Source organism: Malania oleifera, chromosome 4 (assembly GCF_029873635.1).
Source record: "Malania oleifera isolate guangnan ecotype guangnan chromosome 4, ASM2987363v1, whole genome shotgun sequence".
NCBI classification, from domain to species: Eukaryota; Viridiplantae; Streptophyta; class Magnoliopsida; order Santalales; family Ximeniaceae; genus Malania; species Malania oleifera.
Window position 1 is genome coordinate 1,667,246 of NC_080420.1, and position 21,586 is coordinate 1,688,831.

At 33.2% G+C, this 21,586-nt stretch overlaps 1 protein-coding gene across 1 annotated transcript; it reads right to left on the reverse strand.

Moving 5' to 3' along the window:
- Window positions 1–918: 918 nt before the first annotated feature.
- On the reverse strand, window positions 919–14,241 carry LOC131154279 (EH domain-containing protein 1-like). Its single transcript, XM_058106952.1, has 16 exons — window positions 14,040–14,241; window positions 13,849–13,928; window positions 12,929–12,997; window positions 12,787–12,841; window positions 11,999–12,054; window positions 11,869–11,911; window positions 11,714–11,775; window positions 3,543–3,659; window positions 3,225–3,327; window positions 3,081–3,130; window positions 2,799–2,927; window positions 2,443–2,694; window positions 2,217–2,296; window positions 1,544–1,670; window positions 1,292–1,435; window positions 919–1,221 (listed from the first exon to the last, which is right to left on the reverse strand). The coding sequence occupies exons 1-16, from the start codon at window positions 14,122–14,124 to the stop codon at window positions 1,036–1,038; spliced, it is 1,638 nt and encodes a 545-aa protein (XP_057962935.1). The 5' UTR covers window positions 14,125–14,241; the 3' UTR covers window positions 919–1,035.
- Between the last annotated feature and the right edge of the window lie 7,345 nt (window positions 14,242–21,586).

The following is a 21,586-nucleotide window of genomic DNA, read 5'->3' on the forward strand; positions in this document are numbered from 1 at the left end:
AAATTAATAGATGTTTTTTATTCTTTATTTTATAATTGAATTATGTTTTATTAATAATTAATATAATATATTAAATAATAAAATAGTATATGATTATCTTCTAATGTATTTTTAAAATTATAAAATAACAACCAAATTTTCTTATATTTACAAAATTGACACCGCCTATGAAGCATGCCACTTATAAGTGGCAAAAAAGTTATCTTAGATTGCTTCTCAAAATTTACTTAAAAAGTTCTTAAAAAAATGATTTTAAGAAAACATTTTTTGCAAAAAGTGTTTCTTGTACAAGTTAAACGCCACTTTTTCTTTTTCTTTTTCTTTTTCCTTTTTTATAAAAGTGCTTATTTTAAGTGATAAGTTAGTTTTTTAAAAATTTAATAGGCGAAAGTGTAAACTATATGTTTGAAGTGGTCTTGAATTTGAATAATTGAAATTTATTTAGATCAACTCAAATCCAAATTTAAGATTTAAAATTCATGCTCTCAAACATAATATAAGAATTTTTGTAAAACTAGCAATTGGAGAAACACATGGAAATTACAGTTATTGTTTACTAATTAATTTTATAATTTTATAACTTAGTTAAATTCAATTTTTATGTGTAACATTTTTACTCGCAGGATAATATGCTTCCACTGGGCAATATATGATTCTGTGAAATTTTGATTGAAATTTCTATTTTAATAAAATATTTTAAAATTTTGAAAAATAAAACCTTTTTTGTTAGCTCTAATCAACTGTGGATTACTTAATAATTTTTATGTATTGCAGTATCTTTACTATTCAACCAAATTTGCTAAGGACATTTTACAAAGTGAATTATAGATACAAGAGTGAGAAAAACCTATTTATGTATGTCGTGGATAAGATGATGCTCGTAATAAAAAAAACAACAAAATATTTGACAAGCAAAAGTTATAAAAATAAATAAATAAATAAATAAACCATATTCAGTAAATTTTGAAAAAAATAAGATAGTTGATATATGTCCAAACTGCAAACCATGTACCCTTCATACAAGATAGTTCATATTCACTGATAAGGATTTCTAAAATTCTTCAGCAGCTCAGGAATATCATAGCCAAGCATGTCATCTACAGCTTGTACCAATTTTGGCTTCAATTTCTCGAATTTATCGATGCTGTAGCCACTCAAGACCTCCCTAAAGTGTTCCACATCAGGAAAATCGCCACCCGGAAGATGAAACTCCCTCTGGACCTGTTCACAACAAATTTTATAATGATTAGCACAATCACGATATGAGGGAACATAAAAGAGGGAGAGAGACCTTTGCAAACTCGTCTTCGAGCTTATCGACAAGCCGCTGTTGAGCTTTTGCCTTGCCCATCATCGCCGGCATCTCCTTCTTGAGATGGCTAATTAAGTAGGCGTGAATTTTGGCAGCTCTCGCACGTTTGACAAACTCATTGATCTGCAGTACATGCAAATAGATGCTGTCAAATACCCAGAACAAATGCAAAATTGCAAATGCAAAGATGCACACATGGCAATTGGGCTAAATACAAAATGGTGAGCATACTCGACGATCACAAGCTTTCTTTGGAATATCCATCAAATCGATAAGGAGATCATCCTGTTCTTTCTCAAAAAGTTCCTTCCCGATGGGACCAACAGCACCTTCATTAACAGGCTTGTCATTGAATGAGCTGTAAAAGAGAATAAAAAACACTTGGATTGATATCAGCAAATACAAACCCCAAAGTCCAGGAAAATGACATTGGAAAAGCACCAAGGTAAATGAGAGGGACAGGTACCAATGTTCTGGGCTAATATCGAATCATTACCAAAGCTGTTATTACATCATAATGTGTATGGAATGCGCATTGGATGAAGTTGAGTACTAGGTTAGGAAATAAAAGTAGTTTAGTTTTAATTAACCAACTCTCACAAAAACTAGTAATGAAAATATTAAATAATTTTATGCAATCTCCTTTGAGAATTGTTTGATCAGATTTTCCTCAAGGAAAAATAACATGAAGGAAAAGAGTCCCTAGGCAAATTGTCTCAACATTCTCATGCATGGAAAATTATCAACTTAGCCAAAATAAATACATAAATAAACAACTAGTTAAGCTTGATTTCAAAAACCCGAAATAAGTTGTATGTATACTTCAATTGTAGATGCAAACTCTTTGAAAGTATCGAAATTCAAAACAGAAAATAATTCAGTCAAGACTGTCTCGAGTACCTACCCAATATAAACACGCACCACCTCTGGAGTATTCAAGACTTTCCCGAGGGACCACATCAATGCTCCATAAACTCTCATCAACTATTAAATGAAAGTTGAAATGTTGCCATCAGCAACTGCAATCAAGGATTTCAAAATATACATACAAAAGGCAGCACTACTGTAACCAAGGAATTACAAATACATGCAAAGGAATAAAAACTAATAGCTACAAGCCTACAACTGACCTGCTGTGTATCAACTTGGTCTGCTTTGTTAAGAACCACACGTATCTTGTCATCATGACCACGTAGAGATGTAATCACACGTTTGAATTCATCACTGATATCAAGTTTATGTGGATCAAATAAAAGAAGAATAAGATCACATTTTGCTGCAAACCACGATATAACACCAGTGAAATCATAGCTACGCTGTGTTCGTTGCTTTTCTCCAGATAAAACCCCTGGAGTGTCCACAAAAGTGATGTGTTCTAGCAGCTGCAAGCATACAAACAGAAGATCAATTTATATTTAGTGACGGTGGTGATGATGAGCAAGCTAATCATAAATAATTAAAACTTCTATAAATGCTTATAACTCACTGGATGTTGCATCTGAGAACACTCAAATTTGGATAAAAATGCACCACTAAATTTTGTCAGACCACTAAATGGCATGTCTGCTTGAACAGCGATAGTGTTCCCCGGAATACTTCTTTCATCAGGTCCAGACTAAGCAAAAGAAGACAGTAAACTAATTAATTACTAACATGCAAATAAATTCAGGCAAAAAAAAAAAATTTAACCATTCAATCCAAACTCTACAGGCTTTTAGGAGTATATAGCAAAAGAAGAAAAAAAAGTACAAAAATAACTTTAATATACCATGACGACAACAAATCGATCAGTTGTGGGCTCAGGTCCAATATGGGCTCCTGTTCAAGGAAGGAAAATTGTAACCAACAAAAATCACTGCTGCTTACTAGGCATCTTTTCAGAATAAAAAATCAATCAAAGAAGTTCACTAACCTGGGTAATTACATTTAAGCAGATGTTTTATGAAAGTTGTTTTTCCAGTTGAATATTGACCCAAAAGCATAACCATAGGCTTAGCATCAAAATCACTGTTTGTCTGCAGGACAAATCACAAAACAATAGCTGTATCAAACGAAACATCTGTGCATAATTCTATGGCATGCTGATTGCTGACAAGAAAAGGGCACTTCCACTTACAAACCAAAGTTTACAACTAAGAAGATAAGAATACAACTGACCAACTCCAAAGAATAGAATACAGTTACTCTATTGATAAATGGTAAAAGTACTTGTCCTGACCAGTTTACTTACCAAGAAAGGAGATACAAAATCATTAAACCGGTATGTAACTTCCAATGGCTTTAGCTTCTCAATGTACAATCTCTTCAAGCCATCAATTATTGATGTAACCATAGTGAGAGATACCACCTAAAGAATAAGGAAAGATGTGGCAGTTAACAAATAAGGCAAGAAACCAACGCAAGGAGAGACCCCCCCCCCCCAAAAAAAAAAAAAAAACACAAATGCAAGCATATGTTTATTGTGTGCTCAGATGCTTGGTTAATCTAGAAACAATGTTGTTTACAGGGATGTTGTTTAGGTTCAGGAATTATGCAAGGTTTTTATCATATGCAAAAATCAAACACCCTCTCATCATTTGGTGGAAGGGCAAATCTAGAAAAGTAATAACATTCCCATGCCTAAATTTCAGCAATGTATAATATCAAATAGTAAAAAATGAAAAGAATACATTTCTTTGTATGAGGAAAGAAGCATTGAATTTGTACAAAGGGGCAAAAAAGGATTACTCAATCATCAAATTCATATGCAACACACTAACACTCCACCATACAACAGCACAAGGAATTCATTGCACAAGAGAAATTTTTTTATAAAATAACTACAAAAAGCAGCACAAACAGTACAACAACAACTACAACAAAACCAAACCTTAAGTCCCACTAGGTGGGGTCGGCTATATGAATCTTTTTCTGCCAATTTATGCAATCATGGACCATTTCTTTTGACAAATTCAGGGATATTAAATCCTCACTATCTCCACCCAAGTTATTTTTAGGTCTACACCTACCCCTTCTACTGCCCCCAATAGTAACTAACTCACTCTTCCTCACTGGTGCACTATGTGGCCTACATTGCAAGTGTCCATACCATATGAGTCGTCCCTCCCTTATCTTATCTTCTATAGGAACTACACCTAACTTACCGCAAATAAGTTCATTCCTTAATTTATCTTTCAATGTTATACCACTCATCCATCTAAACATTCTCATCTCAACAAGTTTTACTTTTTGGATATTATGTTTCTTTATCGCCCAACATTCCGATCCATATAGCATAGCTGGTCTTATAGCTGTCCTATAAACTTCCCTTTCAATTTTAAGGGTATCCTACAATCACAGGGCACATTTGAAGCACTTCTCCATTTTACCCAACTTGCTTTAACTCTATGCATTATATCATCTTCAATTTCTCATTTAGCTTGTATAATAGATCCAATGTATCGAAATCTACAAGTGCTATTTATTTCTTCATCATCAAGTTTAACTTTGTCTCCAATATTCCTCCTATCATTACTAAAATTACATTTCATATATTCTATCTTATTTCTACTTATCCTAAAGTCTCTAGACTCCAAAGCTTCTCTCCATAATTTTTGACTCAGCCTCTACTCCATCCCTAGTTTCATCAATTAATACAATATCATCTGCAAACAACATACACCATGGAACCTCCTTTTGAATACTAGTCCATCGCTAAAGGAAAAAGATAAGGACTCAAAGCAGATCCTTGATATACACCTATGGTGATTGGTAATTCTCTAATTTCTCCATCTATTGTCCTTACACTAGTCACTACTTCATCGTACATATCCTTAATGATATCAGTATACCTACTACAAGCACCCTTTTTTTCTAAAACCCACCATAAAACTTCTCTAGGTATCCTATCATATGCTTTCTCAAGGTCAATAAATATCATATGCAAATCCTTCTTCTTTTCCCTAAATTTTTCCATTAATCTTAAAAGATATATAACTTCTGTGGTAGATCTCCCAAACATAAAACCAAATTGATTTTTTGAGACTTTCATTTCTAACCTTAATCTTTATTCAACTACCCTTTCCCATAGTTTCATCGTATGACTCATAAGTTTAATTCCACGATAGTTATTACAATTTTGAATATCTCCTTTATTTTTGTATATGGTTATTAAAGTGTATTTTCTCCATTCATCTGATATTTTCTTAGTTTTTATAATTGTATTAAATAAATTAGTTAACCATATAATTCCATTATCACCTAAGCATTTCCAAACTTCAATTGGGATGTTATCTGGTTTCATAGCTTTCCCATTTTTCATATTTTTTAGTGCAAACTTAATTTCGTTAACTCTAATTTTGCGAATAAATCTCATATTTTTAATCCTTTCCTCATTAGACAATTCTAAGTTTAAGCCTTCTATTTGGTTTTAAACAACTTACTAAAGTAACTTCGCCATCTTTCTTTAATGTCGTCGTCCTTAACCAAGACAATATCATCCTCATTTTTTATACTTTCTACATTTCCTAAGTCCTTACTCTTCCTTTCTCTAACTTTAGCAAGTTTAAATATATCTCTTTCCCCTTCAAAGCAGCACAAACAGTGAAATATAAAAAATATATATATAAAGCTACAGGAAGCATACACACAATGATGCAGATATTAGACTGAAAAATATTTCCCACACTGTTATTTGGTCACTAAACAATCATTATCACTAAAAATTTCTACAAGCCATGAATGAATCAACATTAAATCAAATGACTTAAAAGATTTGGGCACATCTAGACAGATCTTTTGCACAACAGCACAAGGAGCAATACGTAAATTAACTTCATGATTTGAAAATCCCTTCAACCTAAGGTTTCCTTCTTGAAATACATCCAAATATTCAATCAATCGACATCAGTCTCCTTTGGGATGGAAAGGGTTCAAAATTATAGGTTGATTTGGGCCAAATTTTAAGTCCAGTGTATGTGGAAGCTAGGCACTTGCATTTGCTCTTATGACTTACAGAATGTTTTCCTAGCATCCTAGTCAGCCATCCCAGTCAGCCCTTATGGTCACAAAAGACAAGAAATTTATCAAAAGCATTGTGCTTTTCGATTTTTCTTAACAAAATCCATTGACACTCCATTGGGAGAAAGAGTTAATGATGTGGCAAATATTTATAGTGGGATACAAAGAGCTTACTTGAATATCTCCGTACTAAAAGACAACCATTGCACATTGGATGACATTAAAACAATGTGTACAGTTCAAGACATAATATGTTACAAATTGAAGTTTAGAGTGTGTCTGGTTGGGGAGAAGTGGAGAGAAGAGAAAAGAGGCTAATAGGAGAGAAGAGGAGAGAAACCGGTTTCTCTCTATACACTTGGTACAACAAGCTATTTTTCCCTATCTTTCAAGGGGAGAGAAAAGAAAAGAAACAGTACATAGTCATTTTACAATATTAAGCTGGTAAAAAAAGTGCAGCATAACGATGTGCAACAACAGCATATAAAATAAAAAGTTTTTTAACTAAAAGTATTTTTTTAGATTAATCCAATTGCTCTAGGCTCCATTAAATGCTGAAGAAACCTAATTGCGGACTTGGGGATTGGTTTAAATGTGGAAGTGTAGACTGAAGAGCGCTGTGCCGATACAGGGTGTCCACAATGTGTCCAAGTCAGTCTAGTGAAAATCATGTTTTCAAGCTATTCATTATCGAAATTCTTCTACATATGAACCCATGGAGAGAAACTCCAGCAAAATAATGAAAGAAACTTGAATTTTGGGGGGATATAATCAGAATGTCTTAGATCAAGGAGGGTTTCAACTTTCAATGCGGTGCTTCCAAAGATGAAGGATTATGTTTGGTAAAGTAGAAAAAGTAGAAAGTTGTGGTTGACTGGTAGCCTCTAGTGGTAATTGCAGAGGCTTTGTAGAGAATGGAAACAAAAATTATTGAGTTTTGAGTTGTAGAAATGGTTTAACTTCTGAAATTGCCAAAGTAAGGAAGGCAACAATTGGATTATTAAGGATGCTAAAAGTGAGGAAGTGCCTATTTTAGAGAAAATTGGAGTATTTGAGTCCAATCGATCACTAGTGATAGAAATAGTTCTGATTTTTGCCTTGGTAATTTAGGTTTGCATAATTTTTCTTGAGTTATTTTTAAAGGTTGAGAAACTCTTGAATATAGTGCTGGATGTTTTGTTGTACAAGATTGGCTTTGAGGGTTTGGTCATTGGTGTCTCTATAAGCACCTAGAAATGTTGCACTTTCAACAGTATTGAACATAGTGTATAGTTTTTAGTCTCACATCGGAATGTTAGGATAACCTCACTCTCTTGTATAGCTATATATACATCTCAAAGTTGTAAGCTAAGTACACCAAGTGATATTCACTTCCTCTTGTATAGTTCTCTCTCTTTTACTTTCTTCTTGGTATCAGAGCAAGGTTGGGTTCCTTATTTAAGGTCCGAGTTCTCAATTAAGCCGTATGTTTTGCACTCGCCACGTATGTAGAGCTTGTGCATCTAAAAGCTTTATTGGTAGTAGGTAGAGTCGTATGCTCTGTACTTGCCACTTTTAGTGGATCTTGTACATAAGAAAACTTAGTCTACTATTTTCCCGGTGCATCATTTCATACTGTCACTTTTTGGTGACCTTTTTCCGACAACTTTCCAAAGACTTTTTCGGTGACTCCATCGACGTTTCTAGCGGCTTTTCCAGCGACTTCAACAACTTTCCCGATGATTCCGGCATCCTTTTCCGGCGGCTTTCCCAGTGCGGAGGTTTTTGCCACTTTTCGGCATTCTTCCAACGACTTGCTTTGCTTTACTGCGTTGATACTTTGCAGCCTATTCCTCTTCTTTACAATGGCTAACAAGGACGGTGATATCCCTACCAAGGACAGTACATCCATCTCTTCTTCTTTGAACTTTCCACGCCCGAACTTATCTCTGGCTCAGAATGCTCCTGTTCAAAAGGTCACCAGCATGCTTCTGAATGGCGGCAACTTTCATGCCTGGTCATAGTCCCTTCGCTTATATCTTGGGGTCGTGGCAAGGCTAAGTGATTTTTACGATTGGAGTTTTGCCCTACTAATATTGATCCGGCTCACCAACAGTGGTCCATTAACAATTGTGTCATCTTGGGTTGAATATTTGCTTCTATGGAAGACCGCCTCTACAGGATGCTCATGTTTCACGATACTATTCATAGTCTTTGGTCTACCTTGACCAAAATGTTCGCCCACACAAGGTGTGAGGCTCAAATTTTTTAGCTTTATCGGGAGCTCCACCAAGCGACTCAAGCTTCTTTGGGTTTATCTGTGACTGACTTCTTTGGCTATCTCCAGTCTCGATGGGAGGAGCTCGCCCAGTATGAGTCTCTTTCTGAGTTTCCTACCGAGGCAGCAGCTATTGAGGCAAAGCACCAAGATCATCAGCATACCTATCAGTTCTTGATGGTTTTAAAACCTGAGTTCGAATCACTCTAAACTCATGTTTTGAACACATCCCCAGTGCCCTCTTTCTACGAGGCATTTGCAATAATTGATGGTGATGATCGGCGACGACGTCTTCTCCCTGAATTTGCTTCTTCTCAGACCAAGCTTGATGATAAGGTCATCCAGTGCATTTTTCTAGGATATTCCTCTATGTCTAAGGGATATCGCTGTTATGACCCTATTGGTCGGCACATTTATCACTCTCTCGATGTCACATTCCATGAGTCTACCCCCTTCTACACTGACTCCTTTCCTTCCATATCTTCGACAATGCCATCTCCACTTCCTCAACCTGAGCCTATCTTTCTCCCATCTGTACCAGTGCCCCCTTCTCCAGTGCCGTCTTCATCTTTTGAGCCTCCTACCTCTACCCCCACTGGGCAGGACCATATTGCTCTCATTCCACAAGTTTACACTCACTGACTGCGCCCTTTGGAGCCTTTGCCAACATCTTCACCGAGCTCAGGTATGTCTTCTATAGTCCCTGATCCCCCTGCTCCCTCCTCACGGTATCCTTCTCGAATCCGTCAAGCTCCTGATAGACTTTCTTTAGCCTGTTTTACTGACTACCCTATCTCCTAGTATTTTTCTTATCAGGATATTTTCTCGAGTTATCAAGCCTTTTTGATACAGGTTGATGCTATTATCATACCTCGCTCAGTTCATGAGGCCCTCCAGGACCCCAAATGGGTTGCAGCCATGCGTATTGAGATGGAAGCTCTACAACAACAGCATACTTGGGATCTTGTTCCCCTTCCTTCAGGTGCACGAACAGTGGGCTATAAATGGGTGTTCACAGTCTAGCACCTTGCAGATGGTACTGTTGACAAGTATAAAGTCCGCTTGGTGGCCAAGGGTTTTACACAGATTCCACATCAAGATTTTCATGATACATTTGCTCTTATGGCGAAGCTTACTACTGTTTGCCTCCTGATCTCTTTGGCGGCTTCTTTCACTTGGCCTTTTATATCAATTTGATGTCAAGAACGTCTTCTTGAATGGTGATCTTACTAATACTATTTACATAGATCCCCCTCCCGATTTTTCTGCTTAGGGGGAGTATTCTGAAAAGGTGTGTAAATTGCGCAAGACCTTATATGGGCTTAAACAATCACCTTGTGCATGGTTCAAAAGATTCAGTGATGTGGTTCTCTCTATGAGATTTATTCAGTGCCAATCAGACCACACTTGCTTTATTAGGCATCTCTCTCATGGTCCTTGCACCATTATCTCTGTCTATATGGATGATATTATTGTTACAGGTAATGATTTGTCTGGAATTGCTCAGATTAGAAAGGACTTGGGGGACACCTTTGACATCAAGGATCTGGGACCCCTCAAGTATTTCTTGGGCATTGAGATTGCACGCTCCTGCAAGAGCATCTCCCTCTCTCAACGGAAATATGCCCTAGATCTCCTTATGGACAATGGTCTGTTGGAATGTCAGCCTACTTCTACACTCCTGGATCCAAATATCTCCCTTTCTGCAGAGTCTGGTGATCTATTGACAAACCCTTTGGTGCATCAGAGACTTGTTGGTCGCCTCATCTATTTGACCAACACTCGGCCTGATTTGGCCTATGCAGTGAGCCTAGTAAGTCAGTTTATGCATTCTCCCCGGACTTCACATCTTGATGTCGTCTATCACATCTTACGATATGTGAAAACCTCACCTGGACTGGGATTATTCTATTCATCTAAAATACAACCAGGTCTTTCCGTGTTTACTGATGTTGACTATGCTGGGTCCAAGATTGACAGACGATCTACCTCAGATATTTGTACTTTCAACGGTGATCATCTTCTTTTTGGAAGAGTAAAAAGCAACAGTGGTTTCACGTTCTTTTGCTAAAGCTGAGTACCGTGCTATGGCACAAGGTACCTGTGAAATCCTGTGGCTACACTCTCTCCTATTTGAGATTGGCTTTCCTATGACAGACTCTTCTTTGTTGTTTTGTGACAACAAGTCTGCTATATCTCTCTCTTCTGATTTAGTTCTACATGAGAGGACCAAGCATATTGAAGTGGATTTTCACTTCATCAAGGAAAAAGTTCGTTTGGGATTATCACTCCCCACTTTATCTCCTCCAAAGGCCAGGTTGCTAATGTCTTCACCAAGTTTGTTGGCCCAAGTTTATTACAGACTACTCTCTCTAAGCTTCAACTTGTCTACATCTTCATTTCAATTTGAGGGGGAGTATTGAACATAGTGTATAGTTTTTAGTCCCACATCGGAACGTTAGGATAACCTCACTCTCTTGTATAGCTATTTATACATCTCAAAGTTGTAAGCTAAGTATACCAAGTGATATTCACTTCCTCTTGTATAGTTCTCTCTCTTTTACTTTCTTCTGAAAGTGTTGGGTTACAGTGTTTTTGAAGTTTTAAGTGTGTGAGAATTATATCTTGTGCCCTACAATAGAATGGATGCATGAAGTATATGAGCTTATTCTCTATTTTAACTTATTCATAAAATGTAACTCTGGCAATAAATTTATTATAAAAAAAAAAAACAAAAGAAGAAGAAGAAAGAAAAGGATGACTATTAATTTATCATAAAACAAAAAAACAACCAAACCTATTGATTTAGTGTGCATACTCAAAGTCAAAAGTAATAATTACACATGCCCACTTTAAGGAAAAAAAATATATAGATGCATGTGTACATGGATTTGCATGGAGTGCAAGAAAGAACCAAGGGAAGAAGCCAGACGGACTTTAGTAGGAAAGTCAATAAATCACTCGAACAACTAAACTTGATGAATGATGAGAGCTAAACATAAATCCAAATAGATCATTCTGAATGCATAATAGATGCAACTAATGATCAATCATTTGGCAAATTCAAATAAAAAAGATGTCCAAAAAAACAATGACTATAATAATTAGGCAGAAAATAAGGGGAAGTCAGTGAAGAAAAAATTTACCTTCTTTGCAGATTTTGAACTGAACTTCTGAGCAGATGGTAATGATTGCAGCTGAGCAGTTCCTACATCATTGCCACTAGGTTGATTAATTCAAAGAACAAATGGAGTAAATCAAGTCATGTCACTTATAATGAAAAGATAAGAAATTCACAAACCATTGACTTCAGATTCGCTATAAATTGCTAAAGATTTGACATTCTGTGAAAGAAAAAAATATATATATCATGAGTAAAAGTGTCACTAGAATATTAAAATGCACAAGCAGATGAAAGAGGAACAACTTACAGCAATTAAAGCATCCAAACCTTCCATTAATGGAGGTTCTATAGCTTCCAACTCAGCTGCAATAAAAGAAAATGCATCACATTAGAATCTCGAAAAATGTAAATACGCTTAAGAAGCATTTAAAGCTAAACCTCCAAACTCCCATTGAGGCAAAACTGATCAATGACTACTCAAAACTCAACCCAAATGCATGATGTACATATGCCATAATACTATGTTTATTTAAGAACTAAAAGGTACTTTTTTCAAACTTCTCTTGAAATTCTGCAACATAAATAGATTATTTGAAAATGCAAACTTATATAATAAACAACAAAAGGTTCTCCTACTGATGGTGGAAATTGGGAGCACAATCCCATTAAATAAGATTGCAGGATTTCTTTAGTTTTTAATCTCATCAGAAGGGAATTAGATGATGCAGGATTTTCTCTGATTTTTTTTCAATATGGATGGATTAACACACATCAATTTATTTCTCCAAAATCATTCTTTCAAAACATTTTAGATTCTTTAGTAAATTATTCCTCAAGAGCTAGACAAGCATGATGTGTAAATCAAAGCTCCATGCACCTAGAGGTCTTAATGCCCCACTTCAGTTATAATTTTCCATTATAAGATTTTTCAAGCATAAGCCTCAGTATCCGAGGTTTACCCTCCATGTGCCCTAAGTCATGAGGTCTTACTGCCTGCCTTCATACTTCCAAAAAGAAATGATGAACAAAAATATTTAGAAGAACAAAGAATAGAATTAATGAACAGTCATTAAAAATGAGTATTGCTGTACTTGCCTGCAGATTTAAGATATGTGGTCAAATCATTTCCTGCTTGTGCCAAAGAAATCAGCTGTTCACCACAAAATAGAAGATAATTTTAAAATTGTTTCAAATGTATTGCATAAATTGCAAAGGCGCAAAAAATGCACATTACAACCTGCATTGCAGTAATGAACTCCTTAAAACCTAGAAATCCTTGTCGTTTGGAATCTGCAATTGCCCATACCTTTAAAAAGAAATGAAAAAAAAAAATAATAATAATAATAATAATAATAATAATAATAATAAAGGAAAAGGTAAGTTTAGAATATAACCAATTCAAAAGAACGGAAAAATGGAATGCAAAAAATAAGCTGTATGACTAAATTCAGGTATCTGGAAAAGAATATTCACAAAGTGAAACAAAGAGATTTCCATGTACAATGGTGAAAAGAATTTTTATATCAGGAAAAATAATATACTTAAGACTTGGTTTTGTTGTTGTTGTTGTTGTTGAAAAATAATATGCATGGTTCCAATGTCATGTTCACGCAACTGAATTCAATGAGGACAGAAATTATTTTTTCAAAATAAATAAATAAAAATACAAATACCAGTCGAGTCCAAACATTCAACAACTTAAAAAATCTGTATTTACAAAAAAAAATCCCCAAATCAATTCAATCCAGAAATTAGAGCAAAACACAGCTCACTGATGACCCAAACAGGCAGCCATCCAATTTCCAAGACTACCTAAACAATTTAAGGTAAAAAACCAAAGCTAAATAACACTCCATGAAGTCATAAACACTCTATTGTCTAGTTTTCATCATTTTGCTGAACTATATGAACACAATGATCAATATGAAGCTCAATCTACAAAAAGTACAACTGAGAGCCAACCCTACTTTAATTTGAGACTACCCAAATTTTACTTACGGACTGAACAACCCTACTTCCATAAACCACCAAAAATACATAACTAGAAATTAACTCGCGTCTGCTACACAAAATTAAACAAATAAATTAACATCAAATTAGTTCCTGAAACGATTAATCGAAAGCAACACAACAAACATTCGGGGACCTATCAGAAACCTGCTTGAGTTCTGGTCGTGACAGCTTCGACGCGGCGAAGAAGTTCGTGGCATCATTTCCAGTAAGACGACCATCTCTATCTGAAGAAAAAATTGAAAACCATAACCGAGTTTCTGTTATTTAATATTCGAAGCAAGAGATCTTTCGGTAGATCCTTTCGAACTCAAAATTGGAATAGTGACAAAAGGAACCTGAATCGGCGAGGCTGAACCAATGTTGGTAGATCTTTTGATGCTCTTTCGAGCAGGAACTGATCGGAGCAGATGCAATCTCCATCACGGTATGGAACTCCGATGATCGATGGAGGAGTCTGGAATTTCGAAAATTGAAATTTGAATGAGAAGAAAACAGAGGCTTTGAGAGGGAGAAGGTCAGGTGCCAGAAGTGATTTTGCTCCCATTTATAACTGTTTTCGCGCTTTAAAAAATTAAAAAATGGAAAAGAGAAAACGGCGTCGCTTTGAAAATTATTGCAGCTTTTTATTACTGGCCAAAGAGTTTGTTTAAATAGGTTGCATTTGGATCTGGATCATACTGGATCTGATCATGGTATGATCCAGATCCATTTGTTAAGATTTAGATATGCAATCTAATTTTTGTATTATTAATAGTTAATTGACTCGAATTAAAAAAAATTAATTAATTAATAATTTAGCATATAAAATATAGTAATTAAAAATGTTTATATTTTTTTCAATATATTATATAAATAATTTAAATTTTATATTTATTTTTATTAAAATCATGGATTACTTATTTTTTTGGAGCAAATTAATATAAATTATAGTATACATTTTTTTATTTAATGAATTAACATTTTATAACTCAATCCATCAAAAACTATTTGGATCAATGTGATCGAATTCAATCAAATAAGATCCAATAAAAAGTTAAAGTTTAATTAATCTTTTAATTGTTGCACTTACTATTGTTCCTCAAGTGTTATTACTTTCATAATAATGAAATGTCATGGAACAAGTAGCAACATTAACTTTGTGGCATACATGAGCTTACAATTATTAACTTGAGTAATTAGTAATTTAATGCAATAACACTCTTTTGTTTTGAGTACTTGGAAATTAAAAAAGCATGATGAATCATTCAAGAAAAAAAAAAATAATAATAATAATAATAATAATAAAAGCCCATTTAGTTGTGGAAATTATTTTTAGTTTTTTAATTTTTAATTTTTAAAAATAATTATTAAAATTTTACTTTATTTTTAATTATTTAAAATTTATATTAAAAGGGTAGATTTTTTTTAACTGTACAAAATATTTTTTTTTGTTTTTATATTTTAAACTAATCACAAAAAAAAAGTCAAAATTTTATGCAAATAAATATTTAGAATCATAAACTTTGGAGTTTGAATTTGAATTTTGTGAGATTACAGATTTGGATTTAATTCATGAAAGGTCCAGCATATATTTTTCACTAGCTGGATTTGGATTTAATTCATGATAGACCTTGACAATAAATTTTTAGTTGCTTGGAAGGCTGAATTAAACTAAGGTGATTTTTGGTAATCAATTCTTAAGAATTAGACTCGAAATGATTGATTTTTATTCCATTCCTAATGTTTATTTTATAATAGTTTTATTCTAATTTTTATTTGAAGTAGAAATGAAATTCTTTCTTTTACTTATATTTTGATTCCTAATTTTTATTCTAAAATCAATTTCTGATTACCGTAAACATAGTATTTATTATAATACTATAATTTATATAATATAATATAATATATATTACAAAAATTTTTAAAAAAATATTAATATTATGATATCATTATTCATATTTAAAATATAATATGATTATATATTTTAATATAAACATTAATCCGTCATTATTAATATTTTTTATTATATATAATAATATGAGATATAAAAATTAATATAAAAATATTAGATGCTAAAATATTAAAATATACTTATGGTATGATTATTTATTCACTATACTATTATTTATAAACTTAAAAATAAAAATAAAATAAAATATTTATTATTATCTTCAATTACAAATATATAATAATAAAATTTAATAATGATATAGTATAGAAAAAAAATATAATACCATTGAATATTAAATATACACAAACACACATATTTTATGACGTAATATTATCCATAATATGATAAAATATATATTATAAAAACATAAAAAATAATATTAATATAATAGTATATATAATATAATATATATTACATAAGTCTAAAAATTAATATTAACATTATGACATCATTAAATATAAATATAATAATATATTATATATTATAATATAAAATATTTTAACCCTTATTATAAGAATTTATATTACTTAAAATAATAATACAATGCATAAAAAGTAATAGAACAATATTAAATTATAAAATACTATGATGTAATTGTGGAATGATTATTTACTATATTATTATGTAGAACCTTAAAATAAGATAAACTAAATATTACTAATATCGTCAAACAAATATATAATAATAAATTATACTAATAATATAATATGCAAAAAAATACAATTGTGTTGTAAAATATAATGCTATAGTGCTTTTTTATTATATTATTAATTAATATAATTAATATCGTTAAACAAATATATAATAGTAAATTTTACTAATAATATAATGTGCAAAATAATAATAAAATACTATTGTCTGATAAAATATATTGTTATGGTGGTTGTTTTATTATATTCTTATTTTATGTTAAATAATAAATTATGTTATACAGTCATAATATATGAGATTTTTATTTACATTTAATAAATTACATATTAAAGTATAACATTAATAAAGTATAAGATAAAATGTAATATTAAAAATTTTGATAAAATATAATATGCAAAATATAATCAAATATATGATTAACAAAATGATTTTATTATAAAAAAAATTATTTATTTATATATTAAATTAATTGAATATTTTTTATACTAACTAGACTTATTTCTAATTTCCAAACACTATATATAATTTTGATTATGAATTTGTGCCGAACCAAACATGAGACATGAATTTGACATTCCATTTTTTATTCCAATGAGTTCTAATTATATCTCCAATTCTAATTTAAAATGTAAATCGAATGTTATATGAATGCTGATGGAAGGTGTAGTGGGAGATTTGTTTGGGCGTTAGATATTATAATTCTTCAATTCATACTAAGGTTGATACAAAGATGGTAGCAAAGTTATGGTAACAAGACTAGACTCAGGAGCTCTTGGTAACCAATTTCTATACCATATTAGATTATCACCGATACACCCTAAATATATCAAATTCAAATGGTCAATCTGCCATAGGGGACAATTAGGATGCGGAAACAATCAAGGTCATCAACACTCGAAGGCAGCTACTCAGAATGGGTCAAACACCATAAAGGCTAGAGTAACTCACGTCCGCGCCATAAACAGTTGGTGTCAACCTCATAAAGGACAGAGTGATTCACGCCTGCGCCATAACTCGCCAATAAATGGCATTACCTCCTAAGGTCAAACTCCTCTGCTATAAATAGGGACTCAGGTGGAGAGGCAAAGGTGTAACACCCCGACCCCGAGGGGCCTGGGATATTAACTTTTTACTACTGATTAACAGCGGAAGCAAATAAACTCAACTTTTATTAAACCAGAGCGCTAATTATCCATATTACAATCATTTATTTCAAAAGAAGAAAAATTACACAAACATAAATATCTAAAACCATACTAATATTTCTAATCAATCTTTATTTTTCTAATCCCCACCCGCATGCTTGCTAAGCTTGATTTCTGACATGTCCTTCAGAGTTATCTGAAATAAAATACGATTGGAGTGAGATGACGCTCAATAAGTAAATAAAATTATTATTAGTGTGTGGCCAAAATGAGTTTTTAAAGAATTTCGTAAAACAATATTTAATACTATAACTTCAAGATTGCTTTTAGAATAAATATAAATTTAAAAAATACTGCATAAAACTTTTGTCATCAATTTCAACAGTAAATTTTTATAATCATATACTATAACTACTAAATTAAACTCTTAACTTTAAAACTGTAAAAATATTTAATGATAAACATACATATACTTTTCCTTATACGTTTTCCTTAGATCGTCATTTAAGCACCAGAATGATCCTTTTCACGTAAACTTACACTTTTCCTTCAAATCATCAGTAACTTTGTACACGTAATTAAATATGTATAAACATATATTATAAAAAAAAACCACCCTTAGGCCTGTTTGCCGTAAGTCATGTTTACCCCCATGACTGGGTTGTGCGGTCCGAAAACTGGACTTAGCTGGCTGGCCGACCAAACTAAATCAACGTACGTAAACTTCAAGGTTGATTTTCCTTATTAAGTCATGGTCCGGAACCAGGTGTGCACTTAGGAGAAATCCACTAACATAAATAACCACTCTGTAAACAGTGTGGGTGCACTATGATCCGTATAAATTTTAAGCTGCGGTACCGAGCATCTGTAACTTTGAACTTTCGTTGCCATAAGGGGTTTTAAAATCATCTTATTATAATTTATGCAATTTAAAATAATATCGTAAAAATCTCATCTTTACTCATATTTTCATAAAAAATGCAACGTAGAAATAAACTCATGCCACACAGTTTTTGTGTTAAAAATATATATAATTTTATTTTTGAATAGAAAGAAATACTGAAAATTTACCCGAGGGGATTGGAACATTTCTTAACCCAAAAATAGATGCAAGTATATTAAAGATAGAACTGGTATAATTAAATATGCGTAAAAATAAACTCATGGAAATTTTATGGAACTAATTAACATAATTAAAATTTACATACAAAATAAACTCGAGTATGAATTTAAAATAAAAAGAAACTAACATAATCAAAATTTACTTACCTTCTTCTTTTACCATGTGCTACGAACACAAAAACTATCTTTAAGCAATGAGATCGGAAAGAGTGGGTGAGTGAGAACTTACTCAAAATTCTCTCTCTACCACAAATTCTTTCACTCACAAATCCTTCTCTTCCTTGGAAAATTGTTGTGAAAAATGAAGGTTGAGAGCTCCCTATTTATAGGAAAATTTTGGGGAATAAATGAAATTTATAAAAGTGTGGGGAGATGGGTAAAATTATAATTTTTAAAAATTAAAGAATGGGCAAGGGATGGGCAAGGTATGGGTTGAGTATGGGATGGGGATGGAGGCCATGTTGCCACCATTCCCATTAAATAAATTTTTAATTAACTACTTACCTAATTAATTAATCAATTAGTTAATTAATTATTTTATTATTTTATTATTTTTCTTAATCATTATTATCATTATTATTATTGTTGTTATTACTTTTAAACTATTTTTAGTATTTATTTATTTTATTATTTATTTTTGAACAAAAATTAAATTTGAATTTTGAAAACTCATGTGGGCCCCACACAACTTCGAGACCCGAATGGATCCTACGTAACTCGAATAATTCTTATACGATTTTATGCATCCTAAATAGCTTTGAGACTCATGTAAACCTCCATACGGCTTCGGGACTCATGTGGGCCCCACACAGTCTTGTGGGCCCCGCATATGATACTTACATTATTATTATTTTATCATATATTTCTACAAATTATGTCAGTCAAAACATTATTTTATGTACTTATTTACGTATATAAACAGTGTCTACCCTGTTTATCCTATGAAATTCCATTTTGACCAGGCCGACCTCCAGGGAGCGACTGAGTCGCAGTGGTCTCTGAGCACTCGCTTAAACAAGATCTTTCTTAGGCATCAAACATGGAATCAAGGATCCTAACAGACTTTCTTTTTTAATACTAACTATTATTATTATTATTCTTCTTTTTTTTTCTTGGGTTATTACAAAAGGTATCTCATTCTAACCCAATTTCAATGTTGCATTCAACCTCTCTAAAGCATTCCCTTACTTAGGCATTGGAGAGATCCCCCAGAGTACATCCAAGTCCTCCAAGCTACCTTTGTTTTCATCCATTTCAGGTGATCGGAGATTGGAAGGTTTGTCGAAGGTCCTCGACATCTTTATTCCACAACAGTTGGCGTCGTCTGTGGGAACGTTTTTTAGAAGTGTTCATCACACTTCCGACCCCAATCCCTAAATCATGGCAACAACTACCAACTCCAAATCTAACCCTGCTGTAGGCGATCAGTCGCCCCAGTTCGTGCACTCTACACCCATAGACCGTTCATGAGTCACAAGGGAGGGGTTCCTTATCTTCTAAAGGAGAATGGAAGCCTCCCAAAAGAAAATGGAGGACATGTTCAACATACTCTTACAACAAAAGAGTCATGGAGAACCTGACCTTCACCAACGGCCAATCAATCCTAACTTACTAGAGAAGGCAGAAGACCTGAAGGAGAGCAATGGAAAGACAAATCCCCTAAAAAAAGTGGAGGACACGAATAGTGTGGGAGCAAACGACAAACGATTGAATGAGTTATAAGAGAGGATAAAAAAGATAGATCAAATAGAAAAAATGATGAAAGAGAGACAAACTAACCCTTTTTATGGGGAAAGTTCATTAAAATCGTTAGGTCCACCATTTCCCAAAGAAATGATAGAAGTTCCGCTGCCCAGCAAGTTCAAGATGCCGACTTTTGAAAGGTATGAAGGCTCGACTGACCCAGTGGATCACCTGAATACCTTCAAGGTATTGATGCAGCTACAGGGTGCACCCGATGCCATCATATTTCGTGTGTTTGCAGCTACCCTTAAAGGTAATGTCAGGGCATGGTTGTCACACCCCGAACTCGCCAGGTGGGGCCCGTGGTGTGATGAGTGACTCACTCTAAAAATGAGCAGTGCAAATGTTATCCCAAGTATAGGAGTTTTGTCGCGTAATAATTAGTCCAAGGGCTAGATCGTCTCCTTAGGGAATATAGATTAATTCCAAACGTTGTGTAAATCCAAAAGAAAATAAGAAAAGAAAATTTTACTAAACACAGTTCAGATTCAGTTTCTTGGATTTTTCATATTTTTGCAATGAAATTTAAACCCTAACTAAACTAAACAAGTGCCAAACTCAATACTAGAATAACAAAATAATTAAACACTGCAAACATCCAAAATAAAAACAAACTAAACTCATTAATAAATAAAGCTCAACCAAATAAAAGTAGCAAATTTAATAACAAGCCCAAACTAGATTAAACAAAATAAAAACATTGACTTTAATAATAAGAGTGCCCAGAAATAAATATTTAAATCCTACAAAGATGTCTAATTAATAAAGAAAGACAAACTGCTGATTACTCAAACAATTAAAATTCAACAATTAATTTACCGCAAGAAACAAAAATAATTTGAAAATTAAAGACACTCCTAAATAAATTAAACTTTTAAAATATCATCAAGAAAGATGTTAGTTTTGGTGTAACCCCAAAAAGGGGGGGTGAATTGGGTATTTAAAATTTATCGCCTAGGTCAATCGGTTTAACAGCATTATTACACAACCTATGGTCAGTCTATGCGATTAATAAACAAACATACACGTGCAATAAAAGTAAAGTGCGAAAAGTAAACAATACACACGATATGTTATCGGGGTTTGGCCAATACTGCCTACGTCTCTGCCTTGGCCACACCAGTAAAAGGATTCCACTACTGCTTACTTAACGGGTGGAACGACACTAATTACAACCAAGTCAATTCAAGGGGCTGACCTCAACCAACACGCCTTACCAGGATGGCGCACCTAACTTTCCTAACTGGGTTTAAGCCAGTCTGGAACTATTCAACCGAGCTAGTTTCCCTCT

Coding starts and splice junctions, on each gene's coding strand:
- LOC131154279 (XM_058106952.1), bottom strand. CDS start 14,124: ATGGAGATTGCATCTGCTCCGATCAGTTCCTGCTCGAAAGAGCATCAA. Junction 12,842..12,928: donor AGTTCATTACTGCAATGCAG/GTTGTAATGTGC, acceptor TGTGGTGAACAG/CTGATTTCTTTGGCACAAGC. Junction 3,131..3,224: donor GCTTAAATGTAATTACCCAG/GTTAGTGAACTT, acceptor TTCCTTGAACAG/GAGCCCATATTGGACCTGAG.